This window comes from Cydia splendana, chromosome 2 (assembly GCF_910591565.1).
Source record: "Cydia splendana chromosome 2, ilCydSple1.2, whole genome shotgun sequence".
In the NCBI taxonomy this organism is placed as follows: domain Eukaryota; kingdom Metazoa; phylum Arthropoda; class Insecta; order Lepidoptera; family Tortricidae; genus Cydia; species Cydia splendana.
Window position 1 is genome coordinate 5,016,403 of NC_085961.1, and position 22,832 is coordinate 5,039,234.

At 42.4% G+C, this 22,832-nt stretch overlaps 1 protein-coding gene across 1 annotated transcript; it reads left to right on the plus strand.

Annotated features, from left to right (window-relative positions):
• The first annotated feature begins 14,863 nt into the window (after window positions 1-14,863).
• Window positions 14,864-22,568, plus strand: LOC134799063 (odorant receptor 67c-like). Its single transcript, XM_063771454.1, has 7 exons — window positions 14,864-15,413; window positions 15,854-16,022; window positions 17,854-17,950; window positions 18,683-18,787; window positions 20,273-20,361; window positions 21,578-21,644; window positions 22,491-22,568. The coding sequence occupies exons 1-7, from the start codon at window positions 14,975-14,977 to the stop codon at window positions 22,542-22,544; spliced, it is 1,020 nt and encodes a 339-aa protein (XP_063627524.1). The 5' UTR covers window positions 14,864-14,974; the 3' UTR covers window positions 22,545-22,568.
• Window positions 22,569-22,832: the final 264 nt, after the last annotated feature.

Below are 22,832 nucleotides of genomic sequence, written 5' to 3' on the forward strand. Positions count from 1 at the left end.
GAGATACAGCCTGGTGACAGACAGACGGACGGACGGACGGACGGACGGACAGCGAAGTCTTAGTAATAGGGTCCCGTTTTACCTTTTGGGTACGGAACCCTAAAAATGCTTACGTATATGCGTGTCTGGCTGTTCTCTACAGGTCACTTTTCCCCGCAGCTTCTCGAGGGTAACTTTCTGGTATTGGGCATATATAGCTTTTGTTAACTACTCGAATGTACTTACCTATAGGTATATAGGTATTATTAGGTTCTAAGCCCGAATGATATCAAAACTGAGTATCCTGACGCGACAACTTTATCTACCATTCTCTAACCAGCTTAACTAAGTAGTCTAAGTACATAAAGTAAGTACCTATGACAAATTTCAAAACAGCATTTGAACTCGATAAACAATAAAAAAAAAACACGAACAGTAGAGCACAGGCGCCACAGACTTTATTACCACAGATACTCAATAAACGGATTCATTTTTCATTCTCTCTGATTTGTGGCACAGAGTTGCGGCGCCCGTTGGCGCCAAAACCTGCACAAAGTGCGAGTTTGCAGGATTGTCATGTATCTTGTTGGGGGTGTTCAATTTGGTGTGGCGAGGTTTTAGATGGTGTAAACTTGTAAGGTTTCTGAGTCCTGCAGATGCATGATGGTCGCTGTTAGAGTTAGACCAAGAAAAGTCTGCGGCGATTTTGATAGCCCACGAAGTGCAAGTGTTATTTATACGTCATAATTTCATTGAAGTTTGACGTTTAAAATAACATTTGCACTGCGTTGGGTATCAATATCGCTGTAGACTTTTCTTGGTCTAACTCTATCGACGTATCAAAGTAGCTGTAAATTTTTATCACCATTTGAAAAAAAAATGAATAAAATATATTTGAAACACTTGAATATTTATTTATCACTGCAAGCGCAAAAAACATACTAGGTACTCGTCGGTCAGCATTTCCCAAACTATGGGTCGCGATTGTCGCGAGCGAATATTGAGTGGGCCCTGAAAGTACTAGAAAATTGAAGCATTACCAATAATATGTTATACCCTCTTTATACGACGTCCAAGAGTTGGGCCCCAAAAATGGCAGTTTTTGTTAGGTGGGTCGGAGTCCAGTCAACTTTGGGAACCCTGTCGTAGGTACTGTTACTGTTTTTTGACTTGTAAATCTTTTAAAATTAAGTAAAAGCAAGCCCGGTTACACTAGGTTTCTACCTACTTATGCATGGCACTGAAGAAACGGACCAGGAAAATCGGCAGTAAAATATGCAAAAATGTGAAGAAAAATAACTACGATGATTCATAAATAAATTTATGCTATGCCTTGAAAAACAAACTTACTTTATATTACTACATTACAACTGTACGTGTAAGTACATCCACATGAGACAATTAAATTGATACTCATGTAATGTAATGGCATTTAGTCGTCATACCAGGTGGGCAAGCTATTTGTTTTTTAGCCGAGCAATTCAGCGCAATCATTAAAAACTAAACAAATGACAGACTAACATACCGTGACGTTAGCTCGTCAGGCATGTCACAAATGAACTTGACACGAAATACAGCGTCGGTTTCCAATAGAACCATTGACCTGGAACCGTTAACGAAAACAAAAGCAAATTAGAGATATCAAGCAGATTTACGGTAAAAATATATTACAAAACCTTTTTTACTTGAGATTTTGAGACTGTTCACGATCTTTTAGTCCACCGTCCATACTTACACCTATGTATATTTATATGTATATTTAAAAAAAGACTAAAATGAAATGCTTCATAACCATTGATCTTGTCTGTTTTGTGACATGATTCATGTCACAGAACATAACGAGTTTGGATTTTATCAAAGTGTGGGTCGAAAAAGTCTTGCGTCTTGTTGGTCCTGATCACCTGAACAGAATCACCATGTGTATGTATATAACAACATAATAGAGTCAGACCGAGATAAGTCTGCAACGATTTTGATAGCACACGCAGTGCAAATGTTATTTTAAACGTCAAATTTCTATGAAATGATGACTTACACAGACCAATATGACGTATAAATAACACTTGCACTGCGTGTACTATCAAAATCGTTGCAGAATTACCCCGGGCTAAAGGATGACTCACGTTAGACCGGGCCGTGTCCGGGCCGGAGCTTCCGGCGTATCGTTTTCTATGGAAATCATCACGTGATCGCCTGTCATGTCATATAAAAGTAAGCCCCGGAAGCTCCGGCTCGACCACGGCCCGGTCTAACGTGAGTCATCCTTTACTCTACACGTTACATATTCGTCAAACTCATAAACATTACGAAAAATAATAGAAAAAGCTTGTATAATCACCACAAAACACTCCATTCAGTCAACTACAAACCTGAGATTACGCAGTTGAGCGTCCCTCGCACCCCTCACTTGTTGCTCAACGGGACTTATTGTTGCAGTTATACCGACGCCTCGATGGAAATGCTTTCCACAGAGTAAACAAAGCTGTAAAAATGTTTCGTGCAACTCGATACGGGTTCATTCGGCACAAAACTGGGCGCACATTCGTGACTAACGTATAAGGAAATTCACGTGATATGTGGAATAGTACATTATTGTCGAGGCTCGGAAGTAGCTACTTGCAGGCTGAAGAGCGCTATTACATTTCGGCGTTGAGCGAGTTTAGGTATTTTACGCGCTGCGGCAGGCCGTGCGAGCTCAGTACGCCGATCCCTTCTACCACACTCGCACTACAATGATGGATTAAACATTCTTGATCCTTCGCGAAGCATATTGAAATCAACCATAACAACACTAACTGTACTTAACTTTTAAAGTTCTAAAGCTGTTATTTGGTAAGTACGAAAATACTAAATGCAGTGCAAATGTACATAGGGGCTGTTCATAAATTACGTCATCTATTTTTGACGATTTTTGACCCCCCCCACCCCTCAAATCATCCAAAAATCAAGCTTCGGATGAATCTGTTTCCTCCTACGTCATGTTACCATCATCCGATGTCCAGACCCCCCCCCCCCCCACTCCTCCCATTTGAAACGACGTAATTTATGAATAGCCCCATACTCGTACTTATGAAGGTATATTACTCGAAAGAAATTATAGGTACCTACTCGCTTATTTACATGTTTCGTCATTGCATTTGGTACCTATAGGTTGTAAAGTTTGTATCAACGAGGGTTTAAAAACGAACTGGTACTGAGGATCTGATGATGATTAAGGTGGTCACGGATACCAATCAACCATGTAGTAACATGATTAGGCTCGTTTGATTCGTCTCAACAAGATCTTTGACACTGAAGATACACAGGGTCTGATGATGGAGCTGGAAGGTGGCCACGGGTACCAGTCTATCATGTAACTAAACAACTTCGTGTTTGGGCTCGTTTGATTCGTCTCAACAAGATCTTTGACACAAGACAGTACTCAGGGTCTGATGATGGAGCTGGAAGGTACCATTACCAATCAACCATGCAACTAAACAACATCGTGTTTAGGATCGTTTGATTCGTCTCAACAAGATCTTTGACACTAGGTGATACTCAGAGTCTGATGATGGAGCTGGAAGGTGGTCACCGGTACCAATCAACCATGCAACTAAACCACTTCGTGTTTAGGCTCGTTTTATTCGTTTCAACAAGATCTTTGACACAAGATAGTACTCAGGGTCTGATGTTGGAGCCGGAAGGTGGTCACCGGTACCAATCAACCATGCAACTAAACCATTTCGTGTTTAGGCACGTTTTATTCATCTCAACAAGATCTTTGACACAAGGTAGTACTCAGGATCTGATGATGGAGCGCGAAGGTGGCGACGGGTACCTGTCAATCATCATCAGCTCCATCATCAGACCCTGAGTAGTATCTTGTCTCAAACATCTTATTGCGAGGAATCAAACGAGCCCAAACACGAAGTGGTTCAGTTACATGGTAGACTGGTACCCGTGGCCACAGTCCAGCTCCATCATCAGACCCTGAGTACTAACTTGTGTCAAAGATCTTGTTGCGACGAATCGAACGAAGCCAAACACGAAGTGGTTTAGTTGCATGGTTGATTGGAACCGGTGACCACCTTCCGGATCCATCATCAGACCCTCAGTACTACCTTGTGTCAAAGATCTTGTTGCGACAAATCAAACGAGCCCAAACACGAAGTGGTTCAGTTACATGGTAGACTGGTACCCGTGGCCACAGTCCAGCTCCATCATCAGACCCTGAGTACTAACTTGTGTCAAAGATTTTGTTGCGACGAATCGAACGAAGCCAAACACGAAGTGGTTTAGTTGCATGGTTGATTGGTACCGGTCACCACCTTCCGGATCCATCATCAGACCCTCAGTACTACCTTGTGTCAAAGATCTTGTTGCGACAAATCAAACGAGCCCAAACACGAAGTGGTTCAGTTACATGGTAGACTGTTACCCGTGGCCACCTTCCAGCTCCATCATCAGATCCTGAGTACTATCTTGTGTCTAAGGTCTTGTTGAGACGAATCAAACGAGCCTAAACACGAAGTGGTGTAGTTGCATGGTTGATTGGTACCGGTGACCACCTTCCGGCTCCAACATCAGACCCTGAGTACTATCTTGTGTCAAAGATCTTATAGAAACGAATAAAACGAGCCTAAACACGAAGTGGTTTAGTGGCATGGTTGATTGGTACCGGTGACCACCTGCCGGTTCCATCATCAGACCCTGAGTACTATCTTGTGTCAAAGATCTTGTTGAGACGAATCAAACGAGCCTAAACACGAAGTGGTTTAGTTGCATGGTTGATTGGTACCGGTGACCACCTTCCGGCTCCATCATCAGACCCTGAGTATTATCTTGTGCCAAAGATCTTGTTGAGACGAATCAAACGAGCCCAAACACGAAGTGGTTTAGTTGCATGGTTGATTGGTACCGGTGACCACCTTCCGGCTCCATCATCAGACCCTGAGTACTATCTTAAGTCAAAGATCTTGTTGAGACGAATAAAACGAGCCTAAACACGAAGTGGTTTAGTTGCATTGTTGATTGGTACTGGTGACCACCTTCCGGCTCCATCATCAGACCCTGAGTACTATCTTAAGTCAAAGATCTTGTTGAGCCGAATCAAACGAGCCCAAACACGAAGTGGTTTAGTTGCATGGTTGATTGGTACCGGTGACCACCTTCCGGCTCCATCATCAGACCCTGAGTACTATCTTGTGTCAAAGATCTTGTTGAGATGAATAAAACGAGCCTAAACACGAAGTGGTTTAGTTGCATGGTTGATTGGTACCGGTGACCACCTTCCGGCTCCATCATCAGACCCTGAGTACTATCTTGAGTCAAATAAATACATATAGAATGTCAGGTCGTTTCAAATATTTTTAATCCTGTCCGGTAGTTTATTAAACTGTACCATTATAAATTATAATACTATAAAAACAGTGCTAGGATCAAAGTCTCTCGTTGCGGTTTACACGCACACAGTATAGCGTTTTACACGGCGCCCGCCGCACACAATGATAAAAAACCTCGTCGTCGCCGTTGAAAATGTGCGGAGTCGACCGACACACGTCCTGCCTCTACAAGCTCTGCCGCGGCACTGAGCTGGCGCAGCGCGCGTCATCGGTAATATAGAGTAGTTTTCAAAAAATTGCCAAAAAATTATAGTAGAATTTCATAAACACTAATGTATACCAACAGTATAAGCAAACGTTGCAGATTGCTTGAGTATGAAAATGACTTCGATATTAAGTAGATTTTCGTAGGAATTGACACTTGTTTCGGAGAGAAAATCGAGTTCGTTTTACTTTGATTTTCTCTTTCTCAAAGGTATGTAGGAAAAATATAGTTTGATATGCCTAAAGTACAGGGTATTAGTAATACAAAATAGCCAGGTTTAGCAGAGTAAAATTCTCAACATTTCCAAATAAGAGCTCGCCATTCAGTGCTTCACGGGGTTTTTCGGAAACGACCATCAGAAAAAAAATCATTACTAATTTAATAAGTCCTTTTTCTAATATTTACAACGATATTTATAAAGATAAGAAGACGCTTTTACTGGAACAAGTACTCATTGTTTCTAATAATGAGCGCAAAGTCCTGAATTTCGTCGACTAGTATCATCAATTTTGCATTATTTCGACTTTTCTTGTAAGAGCGCTCTTAAACGGACGACCTTGGGAGTCCGTTTAATTGAATCCGAAGCCAGCAAGTAGCCTTCCAGCCGAGTCATATATAGTGCTTTTCTCAAAAATGGTGCAAGAAATATAAATATCATAGAAATATTTTACAAAAGCAACGTTCTTACGTATATATTTTCACAGAAAAAAGTAGAAACAATTGAATAAATTAGCTTTGCCGCCTTTTTATTTTTTTAATAAAAAAATAGAAGTGTATTTTTCTGCCGAAAATACGTCAACCTATTTGAGACAGCTAAATAATCGCGGTACTAATCATATGTTTGGCTGTTTAATGGGCCTCTGTGCCTTCATTTGATATGGCCATTTCAACTTTTAAAAAGTTTGGAACTCGACAAATAATGGAATTTGTATGCAACATTGCAGTCCCAAAATCGAGACTGCAATGTTTTTAACTTTTTAATTTTTGACTGACCATAAACTACGCGCTTCGCGACCTATTTTTTAAACGGCAAAGTCGACTTTGCCGTCCATTTTTGAGAAAAATATTTTGGTGTACAGTACACACTTAAATATTTATTTACTCAGTGATCCATTCAGTTTTGTTGATGTACTTACCTAGATCGTAATAATAATCTACTAGTTAAGTTCACTTTACTTACTTACTGCTAGCCTTTCTCCGCAGACGTTTTGTCTGGTTGCCCTTGGCATAGGCCTCTCCCATATTCCTCCACGCGTCCCTGTCCAGAGCCTCTTTAGATTCCATCAAGTCTAAATTACTTAGTTCTTATACACTCTAGCGGGTGCTGCCTTTGCGTGCGTCTCATGGGAGTCATGGGGTAGCTTCCTCCGCTCGGTGTATCGTGTACCCCTTATGACTCCTCTACACGATGGCCCAGCGCTGGACCAGCGAGATGGCCATGCGATGGTGTTGGTTGAACCCTCTACATGCTGGCCCAGCATTGCCCATCGTGTAGTGAGCCATTACATTTCATTAAAGTGTCAAAATGTCCGGAACACCATTTTTCCATGGTGACAGTTTTTATCAATCATCATTATCAATCCTACCACGCAGACAAAGTCGCGGGCAAAGGCTAGAACACTGTATAATCCGATCATAGCGTTGCATGTTGTTTAAAAAAATTCACAGATTTCGTGCCTCACACGACTATCGAGCACATTGGAAATGAATCTACGGAATTCGAAAAAATATTGTCGCTGAGCGACGAGAAAGTCTGGATAAGGAAAAAGTTACAAAATAAAACTACAACGTTGAATGATAATTATTTTATTCTTAGACTAACACAAGTATCCTGGACATAACGCATGTGAACAAACAAATTGCAAAATTTCCACACGCGTATCCAAGTTTGAATAATTGTCGCCGTGGCGCATAAGTATAGGTACATATTTCATTTTTCGATTAATAAGCAGGATATATTAATGTTCAAAGTACAAGAAAATTATTACACGGCAAATCCGTAGTCAACTCGAGAAGTGGTGATCGGCAGCGGCCCATTTGCTGCAAGATATGAAATTTTCTTGACAGCAGTTTGACGCGACGAGAGATGACTATAACAGCGTTTGTCTATGTTGCACCAAACCTGAGTTCCAATAGGTACTACCAGGGTTCAGCATCAGCTATCTTGGGTAATGCTCTACCATGTGCTCATCATGACGAATCGGGTGTCCAAAACAGCGTGTGCCTATGTTGCACCAAACCTGAGTTCCGCTAGGTACAACCAGGGTTCAGCATCAGCTCTATCTTGGGTACTACTCTCCTAAGTGCTCATCAAGACGAGTCGGATGACCAAAACAGCGTGTGCCTATGTTGCACCAAACCTGAGTTCCCCTAGGTACAACCAGGGTTCAGCATCAGCTCTATCTTGGGTACTACTCTCCTAAGTGCTCATCAAGACGAGTCGGATGACCAAAACAGCGTGTGCCAATGTTGCAACAAACCTGAGTTCCTTTAGGTACAGCCAGGGTTCAGCATCAGGTCTATCTTGGGTACTACTCTCCTAAGTGCTCATCGAGACGAGTCCGATGACCAAAACAGCGTGTGTTTATGTTGTATTAAACCCGAGCTCCACTAGGTACTGCCAGGGTTCAGCATCAGCTATCTGCTAGCAGCCGCCAGCAACATGCTGAGGTGAGACCATTTCGTGGCACTTTTTCTTTTTTATGTTTCACTGTATAAGTTTTTATTTTGTGCTCCCTCTCCCTCTCCCTCTCCCTCTCCCTCTCCCTCTCCCTCTCCCTCTCCCTCTCCCTCTCCCTCTCCCTCTCCCTCTCCCTCTCCCTCTCCCTCTCCCTCTCCCTCTCCCTCTCCCTCTCCCTCTCCCTCTCCCTCTCCCTCTCCCTCTCCCTCTCCCTCTCCCTCTCCCTCTCCCTCTCCCTCTCCCTCTCCCTCTCCCTCTCCCTCTCCCTCTCCCTCTCCCTCTCCCTCTCCCTCTCCCTCTCCCTCTCCCTCTCCCTCTCCCTCTCCCTCTCCCTCTCCCTCTCCCTCTCCCTCTCCCTCTCCCTCTCCCTCTCCCTCTCCCTCTCCCTCTCCCTCTCCCTCTCCCTCTCCCTCTCCCTCTCCCTCTCCCTCTCCCTCTCCCTCTCCCTCTCCCTCTCCCTCTCCCTCTCCCTCTCCCTCTCCCTCTCCCTCTCCCTCTCCCTCTCCCTCTCCCTCTCCCTCTCCCTCTCCCTCTCCCTCTCCCTCTCCCTCTCCCTCTCCCTCTCCCTCTCCCTCTCCCTCTCCCTCTCCCTCTCCCTCTCCCTCTCCCTCTCCCTCTCCCTCTCCCTCTCCCTCTCCCTCTCCCTCTCCCTCTCCCTCTCCCTCTCCCTCTCCCTCTCCCTCTCCCTCTCCCTCTCCCTCTCCCTCTCCCTCTCCCTCTCCCTCTCCCTCTCCCTCTCCCTCTCCCTCTCCCTCTCCCTCTCCCTCTCCCTCTCCCTCTCCCTCTCCCTCTCCCTCTCCCTCTCCCTCTCCCTCTCCCTCTCCCTCTCCCTCTCCCTCTCCCTCTCCCTCTCCCTCTCCCTCTCCCTCTCCCTCTCCCTCTCCCTCTCCCTCTCCCTCTCCCTCTCCCTCTCCCTCTCCCTCTCCCTCTCCCTCTCCCTCTCCCTTTACCTCCCTCCCTTTACCCTTACCTTTACCTCTACCTCTGCCTCTATCTATTTCTATTTCCACCACCACAATAATGCATAGATTGTCGAATAGTGCGTTATCTACGCCCGTCTCAAACAGGATAGATAGAGTTAGACCAAGAAAAATCTGCAGCGATTTTGAAAGCCCACGCAGTGCAAGTGTTATTCTGCCGTCATAATCCCGATAATTCACAACAAACACCGATAACGAACTCTGCGAAACATGAAGTCATAAATGTCCTGTGAAAAATGTCGTTCTGACTTTTTGACTATTTTAAGGTTAGGCTACAGGGCAAACCCTTAACCCGATCGTCTTTGTTTTAGGCTCAAATTGTAGCTGACTAAATTGTCCAGAGCCGTTTTTCTCAAATTTTTGATATCATTCTTCGTTTCCAAATTATCGAGCACCAAAATCAAAAATTCGGAAAAAAATGAATTTTATTTTCACTATTTCGACCATAACTTTTTTTGTTTTTGACTTTTTCGAATAATTATTTTTGCACCTTACAGCTCTCGTGATTATGCGTCTTTTGAGCCTATCTTTTAATATCATATCTTCACAACTTTCCGAGATATAAGGGGATCGCACTTTTTCGTGAAATCGGACCGTATACTGGAGCGAACGAAAAGACATTTCCAATGTCAAAACGTTAAAAGCCAAGCGTGAAGTTAAATTATGTAATTATTTGAAGCTTGAAAACTCCATGAACCGAATAAGTACCTATATAATTAAAACTCCAAATAACTTTAGAAGCCACAACCATTTTGTAATATGTAATTAAGGCTTTTGAATAAAAACGCTTATTACGTGTAAAACTAATTAGTTTTAATTATAGTGTATCGTTAATCAAGTACCTAGTGTTTATAGTAAACGGTCAAAAACGGCGAAAAGTGGACAGTGCGAAATGTTCATCAAATTGATCTCTCTTCCTTCAAGTCTCATTTGATATTATAATATTACTAGCTTCTGCCGGCGACTTTGTCTGCGTGGAATGATGATGATTGATAAAAACTACCCTACACTGAGAGAAAAATCATCACCAGGAATTAATAAACAGTTCTGTACTGGGGGAAAAAATGAAGTTTTAGTAGTAATCATGGAAGTTTCACTATTTCTGTAAAATTTATTTATTTCTACAAACAGCTCAGTAATACTAAATCTAATTTCAGCAAACAGACTTTAGTAAATGGAGCATTAAACAAAGTTCAGTATTTGTTACAATCCATTTTTATTACTACTAAAATTCTCCGATTTTTACTAGTAAAGTTTGTGATTTTTGGAAAAAAGCATCTGTGATTTCAAGTTATGATTTTAGTAAATGTCTCACTTACATAGTTTTGTAATATCTAAAAAACGAGTTCGCGGGAATAACATTACCCCATTTAAAATAACAATTCAGTTGTTACTATAGCGACATTACAAAGTTTACTGGTATTTAGTAGATAGACTTGTTGTGTTTATGTTCATTGTTGTACCAATCACTAAACGAGTTTTGTAATACCAACACAGCGAAACGAATGTTAGTGATTTTAGTAAAATTTACTACTTGCTACGTTCATTTGGTTAGAGTTAGTATTGTGTCGGATGTCGGGCGGGCGTGTCTCGTGTCTTCTTTGTTTAAAACATACTTAAGTTAAATAATAAATTTAGGATATATTGTGGGCCATGGACATATTAACCCGCGACCTACTGTGTAGTTGGGGTCTACAGGAATATATTGTTCTGCAACTTCGAGCTAGCTGTTGTTATTCTAGTGATAATGACATCATAGGTAAATCTAAACTGTTTGCAATTCCAACCTCCCTAGCACAGGTGCGCCGCGAGAGCATGTTGCGCGCGTAATAACTACTAGTCTCTTTCTGACTGTATGAATAAGAAAGGAATGGGTAGAATATCTCGACAGGCTTTTATAGTGCCTCTTTAGTACAGAGATATACTACCAAATGCTTTTTTATTCATACAGACAGAAATAGAGACGGGTAGCTACCACGCGCGCAACATGCTCTCGCGGCGCCCGTTTGCTAGGGGCGGAGGAATTGCAAACAGTTTAGTTTTTGCCTGTGACGTCATTATCTCTAGAATAACAACAGCTAGCTTGGAATCGCAGTACAGTTTAGTAAAACCTATGACGTCATCGTATCCGATATTGCTAAAGCACGCTTAGAATTACAAAACGGTTAGTTTTCACCCATGACGTCATCACCTCCGATATTGCTAAAGCACCTCTCGGAATAACAAAACCAAATTTCTGAAATTACTCTAGCATACTTCAAATTACAAATATAGAAGTTGTATTTCCTACTAAATGGAAATTGCAAAAGTCAATTTGTTCCTATTAGTTGACTCTCCTTGTCCCCGGATTAAGTTTTATTTTTGTAATTCTAAGTGTGTTTTTGTTAGTTTTTTGTCTCAGTGTATATCCCTTCACGAATCACGGGGCTCAAACTATATCCATAGGTACCAAGTTCTGTATAAATAAAGAAGTAACAGACTGACAGACTTTCGCATTCATAATATTAGTATGGATGGATATGCAGGCACTGGCTAGGCTAAGGCCCACTTCGCCCACGGCGTCGCGCCCGAATGGGCCTCGCGGCCCCTTTGGGCACATTGAAAGAAAAGTTCCTCCCAGATGCGACTTGCGCTCGGTGTACTTAGCGACTTACCCTTATGGCTCCTCTACACGATAGCCCAGCGCTGGACCAGCGAGATGGCCATGTGATGGTGTTGGTTGGCCTATCGTATAGAGGAGCCCTGGAGCCATTACATTTCTTTAAAGTGTCAAAATCGGCCACGGCTAGATTAGTTCACGTTTCGCCACTGTATGCAGGAAGAGTCAAATTTCTCTGTATTTACGTATACTTACGATACGTATCGTACATTTCGTACAAGTATGTTTACTCGATGCGACACTATTCCAAGGCTAGAATCCAAAACACATTGCTCATCCCGGATGACCTTATCAAGTTAATCTGTCCGTTTGTTTATAAGGTTGGTATTCCACTTATCCAATTTCTTTGTTCAATGTGTATTTGCGTCTCAGAATTTGCTTAATGAGAGAGTGAGACGCAATGCACATTGGACTAAAAAATTGGACAGGTGGAATACCAATATCAACCTAAGCCATTTTGACACAATCCCAATACCTAGGTCTACTACTAGTACCACTACCATTCAACTGACGCCTTAGTAGATAAGAAGGGTAAGAAGTTATGGTGAGCTAACGGACTGGTTGAAGGCTTGCCTGCATAACGCTGATTTTTATTGTTAAGTTAGTATGTCATTTTGCGTCTCACTCTCTCATTAAGCAAAATGTGAGACGCAATCGATGCAATACACATTGGACAGATGGATTACCACCCTAAGGAAGATACTAAACATGTAATACCTATATATTAGTTTGAGTCTCGAAAGTCAGCTACCTTCTACTAGTTCTACTTGAAAATCACCGTGCAACTTTTTCACCAACTGCCGGCATTTTCTTAACTTTAGCATCTTTCTCTTTTACTCAAATTAAGGCGTAATCAAATTAGAGTGACAGAGAAAGATGTCCGCAATTTGCGAATTCGGTGTACGCGATAGGCCCTCTGTAGGCAGGCGACCATATTAAACACATCTAAAAACACCCCAAAAGAAGCCGTATTCCCTCTAAATAAGGCCTGACTTAACTGCACAAGGCTTGCCGATGGGAGGGCAGGTGACCACGATAAAAAACAAATAAATACCAGCCATTATTAACTCTATTATTTTAAACATGAAATCTAAAGCAACTGTACGTTTATCGCGGTTCTCGGCTAGTTTAGCAAACGACGCAAGCGTGCGTGGATGGTACAACAATTTCTCCTTCCATTATTATAAAGAATTTAAACTCTAAAACTTACGTATTAAGAGTGATACTGAAGGCATAATCAAGTTTCCATAGACAATTTTACTAAATAATAAAAGACAAAGGAAAAGATACTGTAATTTGTATGGAATAAGGGGTGAGTCGAGCGCACAGTTAGTTCTGTGCTCTTGGGAACGAAGAAAATTATTTAATTAGAAACATTGAGAAGAATGTAGGCACGGGATGGTTTGGTTTCAGCCTGGAAGAGTATAAAAAGTATCAGAACCGAGCTATCATAATAGTTATGTTACAACATGAGACCTTATTGTTTATAGGATAACAATACATGGTTTTTATAGCGGCATGTTGCCTACGGCACGTTAAAATAAAAGTCACACGACCCTATAACTAGCCTGTAACCTGTAAGTACCTCACGCTCTTACAGTCTAATCTAGGTACCACACTAACGATCACTATTACCGTCCAAAAACATGCATAGGTACTTCATAAAACACTACAGAATTTTAATTCCATACGGAATTCTCATGGTTCATCTCATACTAGAATTTAAGCAAAAATATTGGTAAGGGATTAAGGTGGCCCTTTCCTAACATCACAGTTACCTAAAATAACACTAAGTACTAAAACGCTTTTGTCCGTAACGGTATTCACCGTATTCACCACGCTGACCAAAGGATATCTTTTGCAATCCTAGATAAACGTTTTATTCCAATTCGAAACTTATTGATAACGACACAAGGTTCAATTTGTAATAAAAATATAAATTAAATAAATACGTTTCAAAAGTAATAACCACGCGTCCCTCTCTCAAGCCAAATCCTTTGTCGATTTTTTTTAAATCCTGGTAAAACTGTCAAATAATGGCCGGCGGCGTTTAAAAAGAATCGGGATTCGAAATTTGAAGGCGGAAATATCAAAAGGTTCGGAGCGTTGTCGATGGTTGCCGATAAAAGGTTTCACTGGAATATGGAAAAAATGTCTGTGCCCCGTTCCGCGTTTGAGTCTGGCCGCTTAGAAACTACGGTATTTTTATGGATTTCTTTGACAGGTCGTTATAGCCTATATTGCTTGACGGTGTGCTTTTCACTTTCTCTGAAAAATGGAGCCAGGGAATTAATGTGAATGTGAAGAAGAAATTAAAAGGAATACCATTAAGGACCTACGCAAAACATGTATTATTTGCTATACAATTTTGCGACTACTTTCGTATCTTTATACAGTCTGACAAAAATGAGTAGAAATTAAAAAGTGGCAATACTGTTGTGTCATAGATTGATTTAAAAGGGATTGTCAGACTATACTTAACATGTTACATAGTATAGGTACATATTAATTACACTAAAAACATATATATTTTTTAAATGTTCAAGTAGGTAGACCCTAGTATATGTAGGTGTCATTTGTTTTTTATTGCTGCCTTTAATTTAGTAGATTTCTCTATAATTAAGTTTTCGGTAAGTATCCTCAGGATTTGTTGTTCTTTAATTCAAACAACTCTTTAATTTCAAGGAGGCACTAATTTATAGAGCATGCGATATCAAACGGAATAACAATAACATGTAATTTGACATGAAAAAGAATAAGTTTAATATAGGCTCCAATAAAAAAACCTTTAAAAGTAAGTATTTTAGGAAGAAATTAGTCATATTTGTGATAGTGTTCGTGGCAAACGCAAGTCCAGCAGTATCTATGACAATTTTAACTCGGGCTTAAATAAATTGTAAACCATTAAAAATGTCAGCAAAAGAGGCTGAAGAAACCCTGAAAATCACCAAACTCACTCTGCTCATCTCCGGAATTAAAATAGAGCATGGAAAGTGGGATCCTCTGTTTAAAATATTGTTTCAAGTCAATTTTCTCTGGCTCCATTCAGACACCCTGGGTGAACTGTTTTGGCTGGTGGAAGGAATACAGATGGGGAAGAGTATCTTAGAACTCTCCTATATGGTACCTTGTGCGACCATCTGCCTACTTTCTTCAGTAAAGGCCACATTTTTCTACGTTCACCAAGAGGTTTTGATTGATGTTGTTAAAAAACTTAAAAATATACATCCAGATGTTGATGATAGGAAAGTTACTGACGAAATAACAATTGAAGAGGAAGAATTAAACGATGTCGTACGAAGGAACGTTAATGAATCGACTAAATTCCTAAAAAGTTTAATAAAATTGGACTTAGCTATATGTTTGGGGGTGGTAGTGGCGTTTTGTTTGCAACCCATTTCAGCGATGGGATATGAATATTGGAAAACAGGGACTTATAAAGTCACATTTCCTTTTAATGTCAAGTATTTCTTCGATCCCTACAGTAAGGCGGTGTGGCCTTTCGTCTATTTCCATCTAGTTTGGTCAAGTCAGTATTAATTGCAAAACATTGATATATTTGAGGTACAGCCAGCAAAGAAAGAGGACTACCACTTTTCGACTCTATCATCTGATTGATCAAGTCGAAAAGTGGTAGATCACTTTCTTGGCTGACCGTACTAAATGAATATAGTAATTACATGAATTACCCCTTTTCTATAAACTAAAATGAATGATTATTATTTAAAAATAAATCAAAACGGAGACGTCGCGATGCGACTGACATTTTACGACTCACAAATCTATGAAGCGGAGAGATTTTTTTTTAAATATGTTCTGATGAATGTTTCAGTGTTGGCACTTTTGAAAAGAGACCTTTACTTACTTACCAGTCATACCTACATCCTCAATTGCCCCCAGCATCATGATTTTGAACTTCTAGTGTAATCCGAAGAATGAAATATTTTTAAACGTCGACAACATTTCCAGCTTTCATATCATTCTTCAACACTTTTGGCACGGACACGTTCTTCTTCGCATTCTGCGTGTACATGAGGATGCACTTCCGGATCCTGCAGCGGAGGTTCCAGGATGCAGTTTGCGAGAGAGAGGGAAGACAGTTTGTTGAAGTTGTTAAAAGGCACCAGGATTTGATACAGTTAGTAAATACCCCCTACCCCCTGGCCTCAAGGAGTTATCTACCCAGAATTTTAACCTTTTGGGTTCCCCGATGTTCCCCGCAGCTATACCTGAAGCCTTCAAGGTGAGAGAGCAGCTTCTTAGGTCCGCTGGCGAGAGGCTGAAAAAGCTCTCGGCTCATGTGGCACTTACTTTGTTAAGGTCCTGTTTTGCCGTTCCCAAGGTGATGTACTTTCTGCGTACTGTACCTGCCTGGCTGCACCCCGGCCACATGGACTCGTTCGACCTGGTGGTGAAGGAATGTGCTGAGGGTGTGCTGAATGTCTCTCTGAATTCGAACCAGTGGGACTTGGCTTCGTTGCCTATACGGAGTGGCGGTATTGGCATACGGCGCGTGCGGGATGTGTGCCTTCCGGCTTTCCTGGCGTCGGCGGCGGGGGCCGTGGACCTTGTCACTAAGATTTTATCGTTAGATGGTGGCAAGGCAGAAATACCTTTCGCTTCCGATGCGTTGTCGGCCTGGGAGGCTCTCAACCCGGGTGCGTCAGTGCCTGAACAGCCGTTCCGTCAGCGCTTGTGGGACGAGGTCGGGATTAAGCGTCTGTTTGACTGTCTTTTAGGCAAAGCTTCTGGTGCGGATAGAGCCAGACTGAACGCGGCTTTGGCGCCAGAATCTGGGGCTTGGTTGCACGCCTTTCCCTCCCCGAACTTAGGCACCCTGCTCGACAATGACTCGTTGCGGGTGGCCGTTGCTCTTCGTCTGGGCTGCGATGTTTGTCAACCACATCTATGCATCTGCGGGTCCATGGTGGAGAGCAACGAGCACCACGCTTTGAGCTGTTGCCGATTCGCGGGAAGGTTTCCACGCCACCACGCGTTGAACGACATTGTTCGAAGGGCGCTGGTGTCAGCCAACGTCCCGTGTGTGCTGGAGCCGCCGGGCCTTAGTCGGTCAGATGGCAAAAGGCCGGACGGTTTGACTCTGGTGCCGTGGGAGAAAGGAAAGTGCCTTTTGTGGGACGCCACCTGCGTCAGCACATTTGCCGCCACGCACCTTGGCCGCACTGTGCGGTCGGCAGGTGCAGCCGCTGAGCAGGCGGCGTCCCTAAAAAGGGACAAGTACTCGGGGCTAACGAACTACTTGTTCGTCCCCTTGGCTGTGGAGACATCTGGGTGTTGGTGCGCGGAGGCGAAAACTTTTCTCGGGGAGCTGGGGCGTCGCCTGCAGCAGAGGGGTCTCGACCCCCGCTCCGGATCGTTCCTAGCGCAGAGGTTGTCCATCGCGGTTCAACGCGGTAACGCAGCAAGTGTGATGGGCACCTTTGCGCCGGGGGCGATGCGGGGTGGGTTATTTGATTAGTTTTTATAGGTTAGTTTGGGTTTAGTTGTAATTTATAGTTTTAGAGTTTATTGATAGTTTATTTCTTAGTTCTTAAGTGAAATTGACATTAATGTTAGTAAATTATGTTTTGATCTTGACTCAACAATATTTTCTAGACGTAAGATGCCAACTATTTTGATTAGGTACAGCATGCGTATGTAGATGTAATGTAGGTAGTGCAGGGTTGCCAGGCGGGAAACAGGTGGGCTGCTGATCGCTTTGCATCCATTCAGCCCAATTTCCTGCTGCAGGCTACTGTCCCGGCGGCATAAACAATGTGGCTCCGATAGGATTGCTGGGTTTTCCTGCCAATGCAGATTCTGCTTGGCTATTAGCTGCCTGTCGTCCAATCTAACCTCTCTAATCATCCAACCTAGAACAAAAGTAAAGCCTTGGAATCAGTTCACTTTCTGCGCTGTTTTTTATTGTATACATTTACGGGTCGATTACTCTTTTTTCCATGTTTCAGCTTAGCAGACCAAGTGGAAATCCTGTACTCCAAATCTACCCTCTTCAACATCGTCACCAGTTCCGTTCTCATTTGTCTCAGCGCGTTCAACGTTACGGTAAAGTTTGCTACTTTACGATACGTTGTTTTGTGTCAAAGTCGTGCAGTAGTATTTTCTTACCGGCTGCGATTCTACACATAATCGGAAATCATGCTGCATGCGATATTTTATCGGGTCGATGCTACATTTTGAAATGATGTACGAGTAGGCAATGCTGTGGAAGGGACGTAATATTTTTTATCGTTACCAGGGGTGCGAAACTCCTGACTTCGGCCAAACTCGGCTCCGCTCGGCTCTGCATTGCTCCGAGCAATTATTAGGGTTGGCACCATTTGATTGCCTTTTGCGTGCACGACCACAGATAAGATAATCACTTGATTTTTGACAACCCTAAATTGCCCAAAGGGATAGTGCCATATATTAGAAAGGGATAGCATGATTCGACCCTGAACCGCTGTCAAACTTCGGTTTTGTAGGAAGTTTCCTTTCTGTACGGTAGTACTATTATTTATTCTGTGTCGTTACATTTAAAGGCGGCCTGTCAGTTAGAACAAAATTTTGACAGTTCCGAACAACTGACAGGCCGATACCGTCCGGCGGACTGTTAATCAGTGGGCGCTTTTATATCTAAAGTATGTTAGGTAGGCAAATAAAGGTTAAATTATGTAAAAAAAGTTAACTACTTTGATATTGTAGTTTGTAGTATCGACGGTATTGTATTTGTGCTACACATTTTGCGACTTTGGCAAAATGGGTGATGACCATTGATGATGATGATGTTGTTCCCAGTCGGTGGAGGACATGGGCGTGGCGATCTCGTTCATGGCGTTCCTGTCGATGAGCCTCACGCAGATCTTCCTCCTGTGCTACTTCGGGGACATGCTGATGAAGTCGGTACGTCGGGTGATGATGATGATGATGATGTTCGCAGTGGAGGACAAGGGCGTGGTGATCTCGTTCATGGCGTTCCTGTCCATGAGCCTCACGTAGATCTTGCTCCTGTGCTACTTCGGGGACATGCTGATGAAGTCGGTAAGTCGGGTGATGATGATGATGATGATGTTCGCAGTGCAGGACACGGGCGTGGTGATCTGGTTCATGGCGTTCCTGTCCATGAGCCTCACGTAGATCTTCCTCCTGTGCTACTTCGGGGACATACTGATGAAGTCGGTAAGTCGGGTGATGATGATGATGATGATGTTCGCAGTGGAGGACATGGGCGTGGTGATCTCGTTCATGGCGTTCCTGTCCATGAGCCTCACGCAGATCTTCCTCCTGTGCTACTTCGCGGACATGCTGATGAAGTCGGTAAGTCACATAATGATGATGATGATGTTCGCAGTGGAGGACATAGGCGTGGTGATCTCGTTCATGGCGTTCCTGTCCATGAGCCTCACGCAGATCTTCCTCCTGTGCTACTTCGCGGACATGCTGATGAAGTTGGTAAGTCGGGTGATGATGATGATAATGATGATGTTCGTAGTGGAGGACACGGGCGTGATAATCACGTTCATGGTGTTCCTGTCTATGAGCCTCACGCAGATCTTCCTCCTGTGCCATTTCGCGGACATGCTGATAAAGTCGGTAAGTCGGGTGATGATGATGATGATGTTCCCAGTGGAGGACACGGGCGTGGTGATCACGTTCATGGCGTTCCTGTCTATGAGCCTCACGCAGATCTTCCTGCTGTGCTACTTCGAAGAATTGCTGAAGTCGGTAAGAAATCGGCTGATGATGATAATGTGATGTTCCCAGTCAGTATCAATTAGAAATTCCACGACTGACGATACTGCAATAATTTGACTTACTGCAATACGGACCCAAGCATCTGCAGTATCTGCACTTATATTTTGAGGACAAATACCGAAGAAATTATTGTTTGGACGCTAAATATTTTCCCCATTTGGAAAAATAAAATAGGTTGCACAGTTGTAGAGTTAGACCAAGTTAAATTGGCAGCGATTTTGATAGCCCAGACGGCAAGTGTTATTTAAACGTCATAATCTCATGAGCTCATGACGTTTGACGTTTAAAATAACACTTGCACCGTCTGGCCTATCAAAATCGGTGCCAATTTAGCTTGGTCTAACTCTAAGCTTAAAACCCTTCATTATCAGTTTACGCTTTGTCGACACTTGCTCCTTTTCTAATTTAAAGAGCGAGAGAGATTTATAACTGGCGTCCGTTGGCTTCGTTGGGTGGATGACATTAGGAAAATCGAGGGGCACTTTTAGATAAGACTAGCCCAGGACCGGGATAAGTGGCGTACACGAAGAGAGGCCAATGCTCAGCAGTGGGCGACTGAAGGCTAGAATGATGATGATGATGATGATGATGATGATGATGATGATGATAACAACAAAAGAAGTCTGGTTTCAGAGTATGGAAATAAGTGACGCCATCTACAACAGCGAGTGGTATCAAGCGGATCAGCGCATGAAGAGGAACGTGCTGCTTGTCTTGACCAAGTAGGAATACAATATACAATATATAGGATTAAACAACGCGAAAAACAATTGGTTCCAAGACTCGGGAAAACTCCCGTCACATACATAATTAAGGGCCCATTCATGAGTCAAAATGTTCATTCACCTTCTACGGTGGACGTCATTGGGGCATAATCGTTGACATTGGTATAAGGAACTCTGTTGTACGGATGCGGAACAGGGTTATGTTTTCAAAATGACGGGCGTTTTTCTGAGCCTTTTTCAACACCGCGTAGATTTTGACTTCTACACGGCCAGGACATTTTAGGATTTTTTTTCGGGTTTGTCTGGGAACAACGTATAGACTGCGTAAACGGTCAAGTTCTATAGAAATCTTGGTTTGGTGCGGTAGGCAGGATGAAGTTCTGTAGAAAGGTTGCTGTCTTCCCAGACTAAGTGCATGATGTGAATGTGGAGTCAATTAGAGACAAGAGTTTGAGGGCCTATTACGAACATCGATAGTTGAAATTTTGTTGTCTTGTCTGTCCGTCGATCGCTCTTGCCTCGCATATTTGGGCGATAGAGAGGCCTAACGCCATTGGCTAATAAGCGAGCAACCTTACTTTTAATAGGGCTGAAGGCATTAGGTTTTAGCAACGGTTTTAGCAAGGTAGGATTTTTGCAACATCAGCAGGAGCCTCAAATGCAACGCACATCCTTTCGCGCACCTTTTCAAATGTGCCTAAACCAAATTCTCGTTTCTTTTTTTTCTTAGATTACTTTCTAATAACATGTAATAGACTAGAACGTACAAATTTTCTTTTCAACTAAAAGAAAACTTGTACGCTCTGCGGTTCGAGAAAGTTTATACGCTGGTAAAACTTGGAAGTATGGGCTCGCAAGCTCACTTCGAAGATTCAGATTCTGGTATTAAAAGTACTTACCAATAGTACTAGTAAACTTTATTATTTGTTCGTATGTCGAGAGGCCCGTCACCTGCGTTTTTTAACCCTTGCAAAAAGTAGTGAATCTTTGACAAACCACATACGAAGAGTATTATGTGTAGGTTGTGTGTGGGTTAACTTCAGCTACACAAAGGTTGTCTGGAAGAGATCGCTTTTTAGCGTTAAGACCGCCTGTTGTTTACCTCTGCTTGTGTTTCTGTTTTCTCTTATTGAGGTGTGCAATAAAGAGTATTTATTTTGTATTGTATTGTATTGTACGTTGTTCCATAAATAATATTTTTTTCGATTCTCAGATCACGTAGACCATGTAAACTGACAGCTGCCCGGTTCGCGGATGTCAATTTGACAGCATTCACTACGGTAAGTCTTGCACTCGGGTCTTACAACGCACTGCACAATTAATAATTATTAAAAAGTGCTTATGCTGATCGCTGATCTCTGAATTAAGATTTGTTTTACATCCCGGATCGAATAGCCAATTTACTACCCAATCGTCCTGCTTTTGTACCATTTTGTAAAATGACAGATGGGTCGGACTAATTGGGAAAAAAATATGAATTACCTAATTTACCTATGTGTCTAAAAACGAGGATATTGAGCGTTTTCCTTTACCTATTCGGAACTCCCCATTCAGACATTTAATGTGCACAGGAAATTTCAATTCTGAGATTTCTGAGTCATCTGCTGTTGGTCGCGCATAACACGCATGCCGTGACACAGTGTACGTCATCTTGTGACACACACTTGAGAAGAAGAGTCATGGAATGTATGGGGCCCAATACATTCCACCGCTCTTCTATTTCCGAACAGACTCTAGTAGTGATCTGGCTATTCATATAAATTACTAGCGACCCGCCCCGGCTTCGCACGGGTTAACAAATTATACACCTAAACCGTCCTCAAGAATCACTCTATTGATAGTTGAAAACCGCATGAAAATCCGTTCAGTCGTTTTTGGTTTTTGAGTTTATCGCGAACATACAAACACATAAACAGACAGACGCGGCGGGGGACTTCATAAATTTCATACTTTTAGTTTAAATACTTTAAATTAGGTACATAATTCAACCACGAATAGTAATGTTTTTAATTAAAGCATACCATTATTAGGTACATATGTACTTATTATTGATAGTGTCTGGCCCCCATAAGTTGGGTAGGTACAGAACTTTATGATCAATACATTATTTTATTGTTTCGTTTCAGATACTCAGTCGGTCGTGGTCTCTCTTCGCTCTTCTGAAGACTGTTTACAAGTAAACAATGAGTGAAACCTGCTTCATTCACGTAAAAAGATTTCAGTAATCCGGTTCAGCCACAATTCTAATCTAACTTCTAACGTCATAGCTATAGCTTAGATATTCAATTCAGAACTTGTACAATCCACCTAATATTTTTCGCCGCCACGTCAATGAATCAAGTAGAAGTCTGCCATGGTATAATAATATACTCCGCCTGGTACTCTCTTCCCGTCTTTTCGTGGTCACGTGACTGACACAAGCCTACGTCATCGTGCGACAGCGCTATATGATAATATGCGATAGCGCT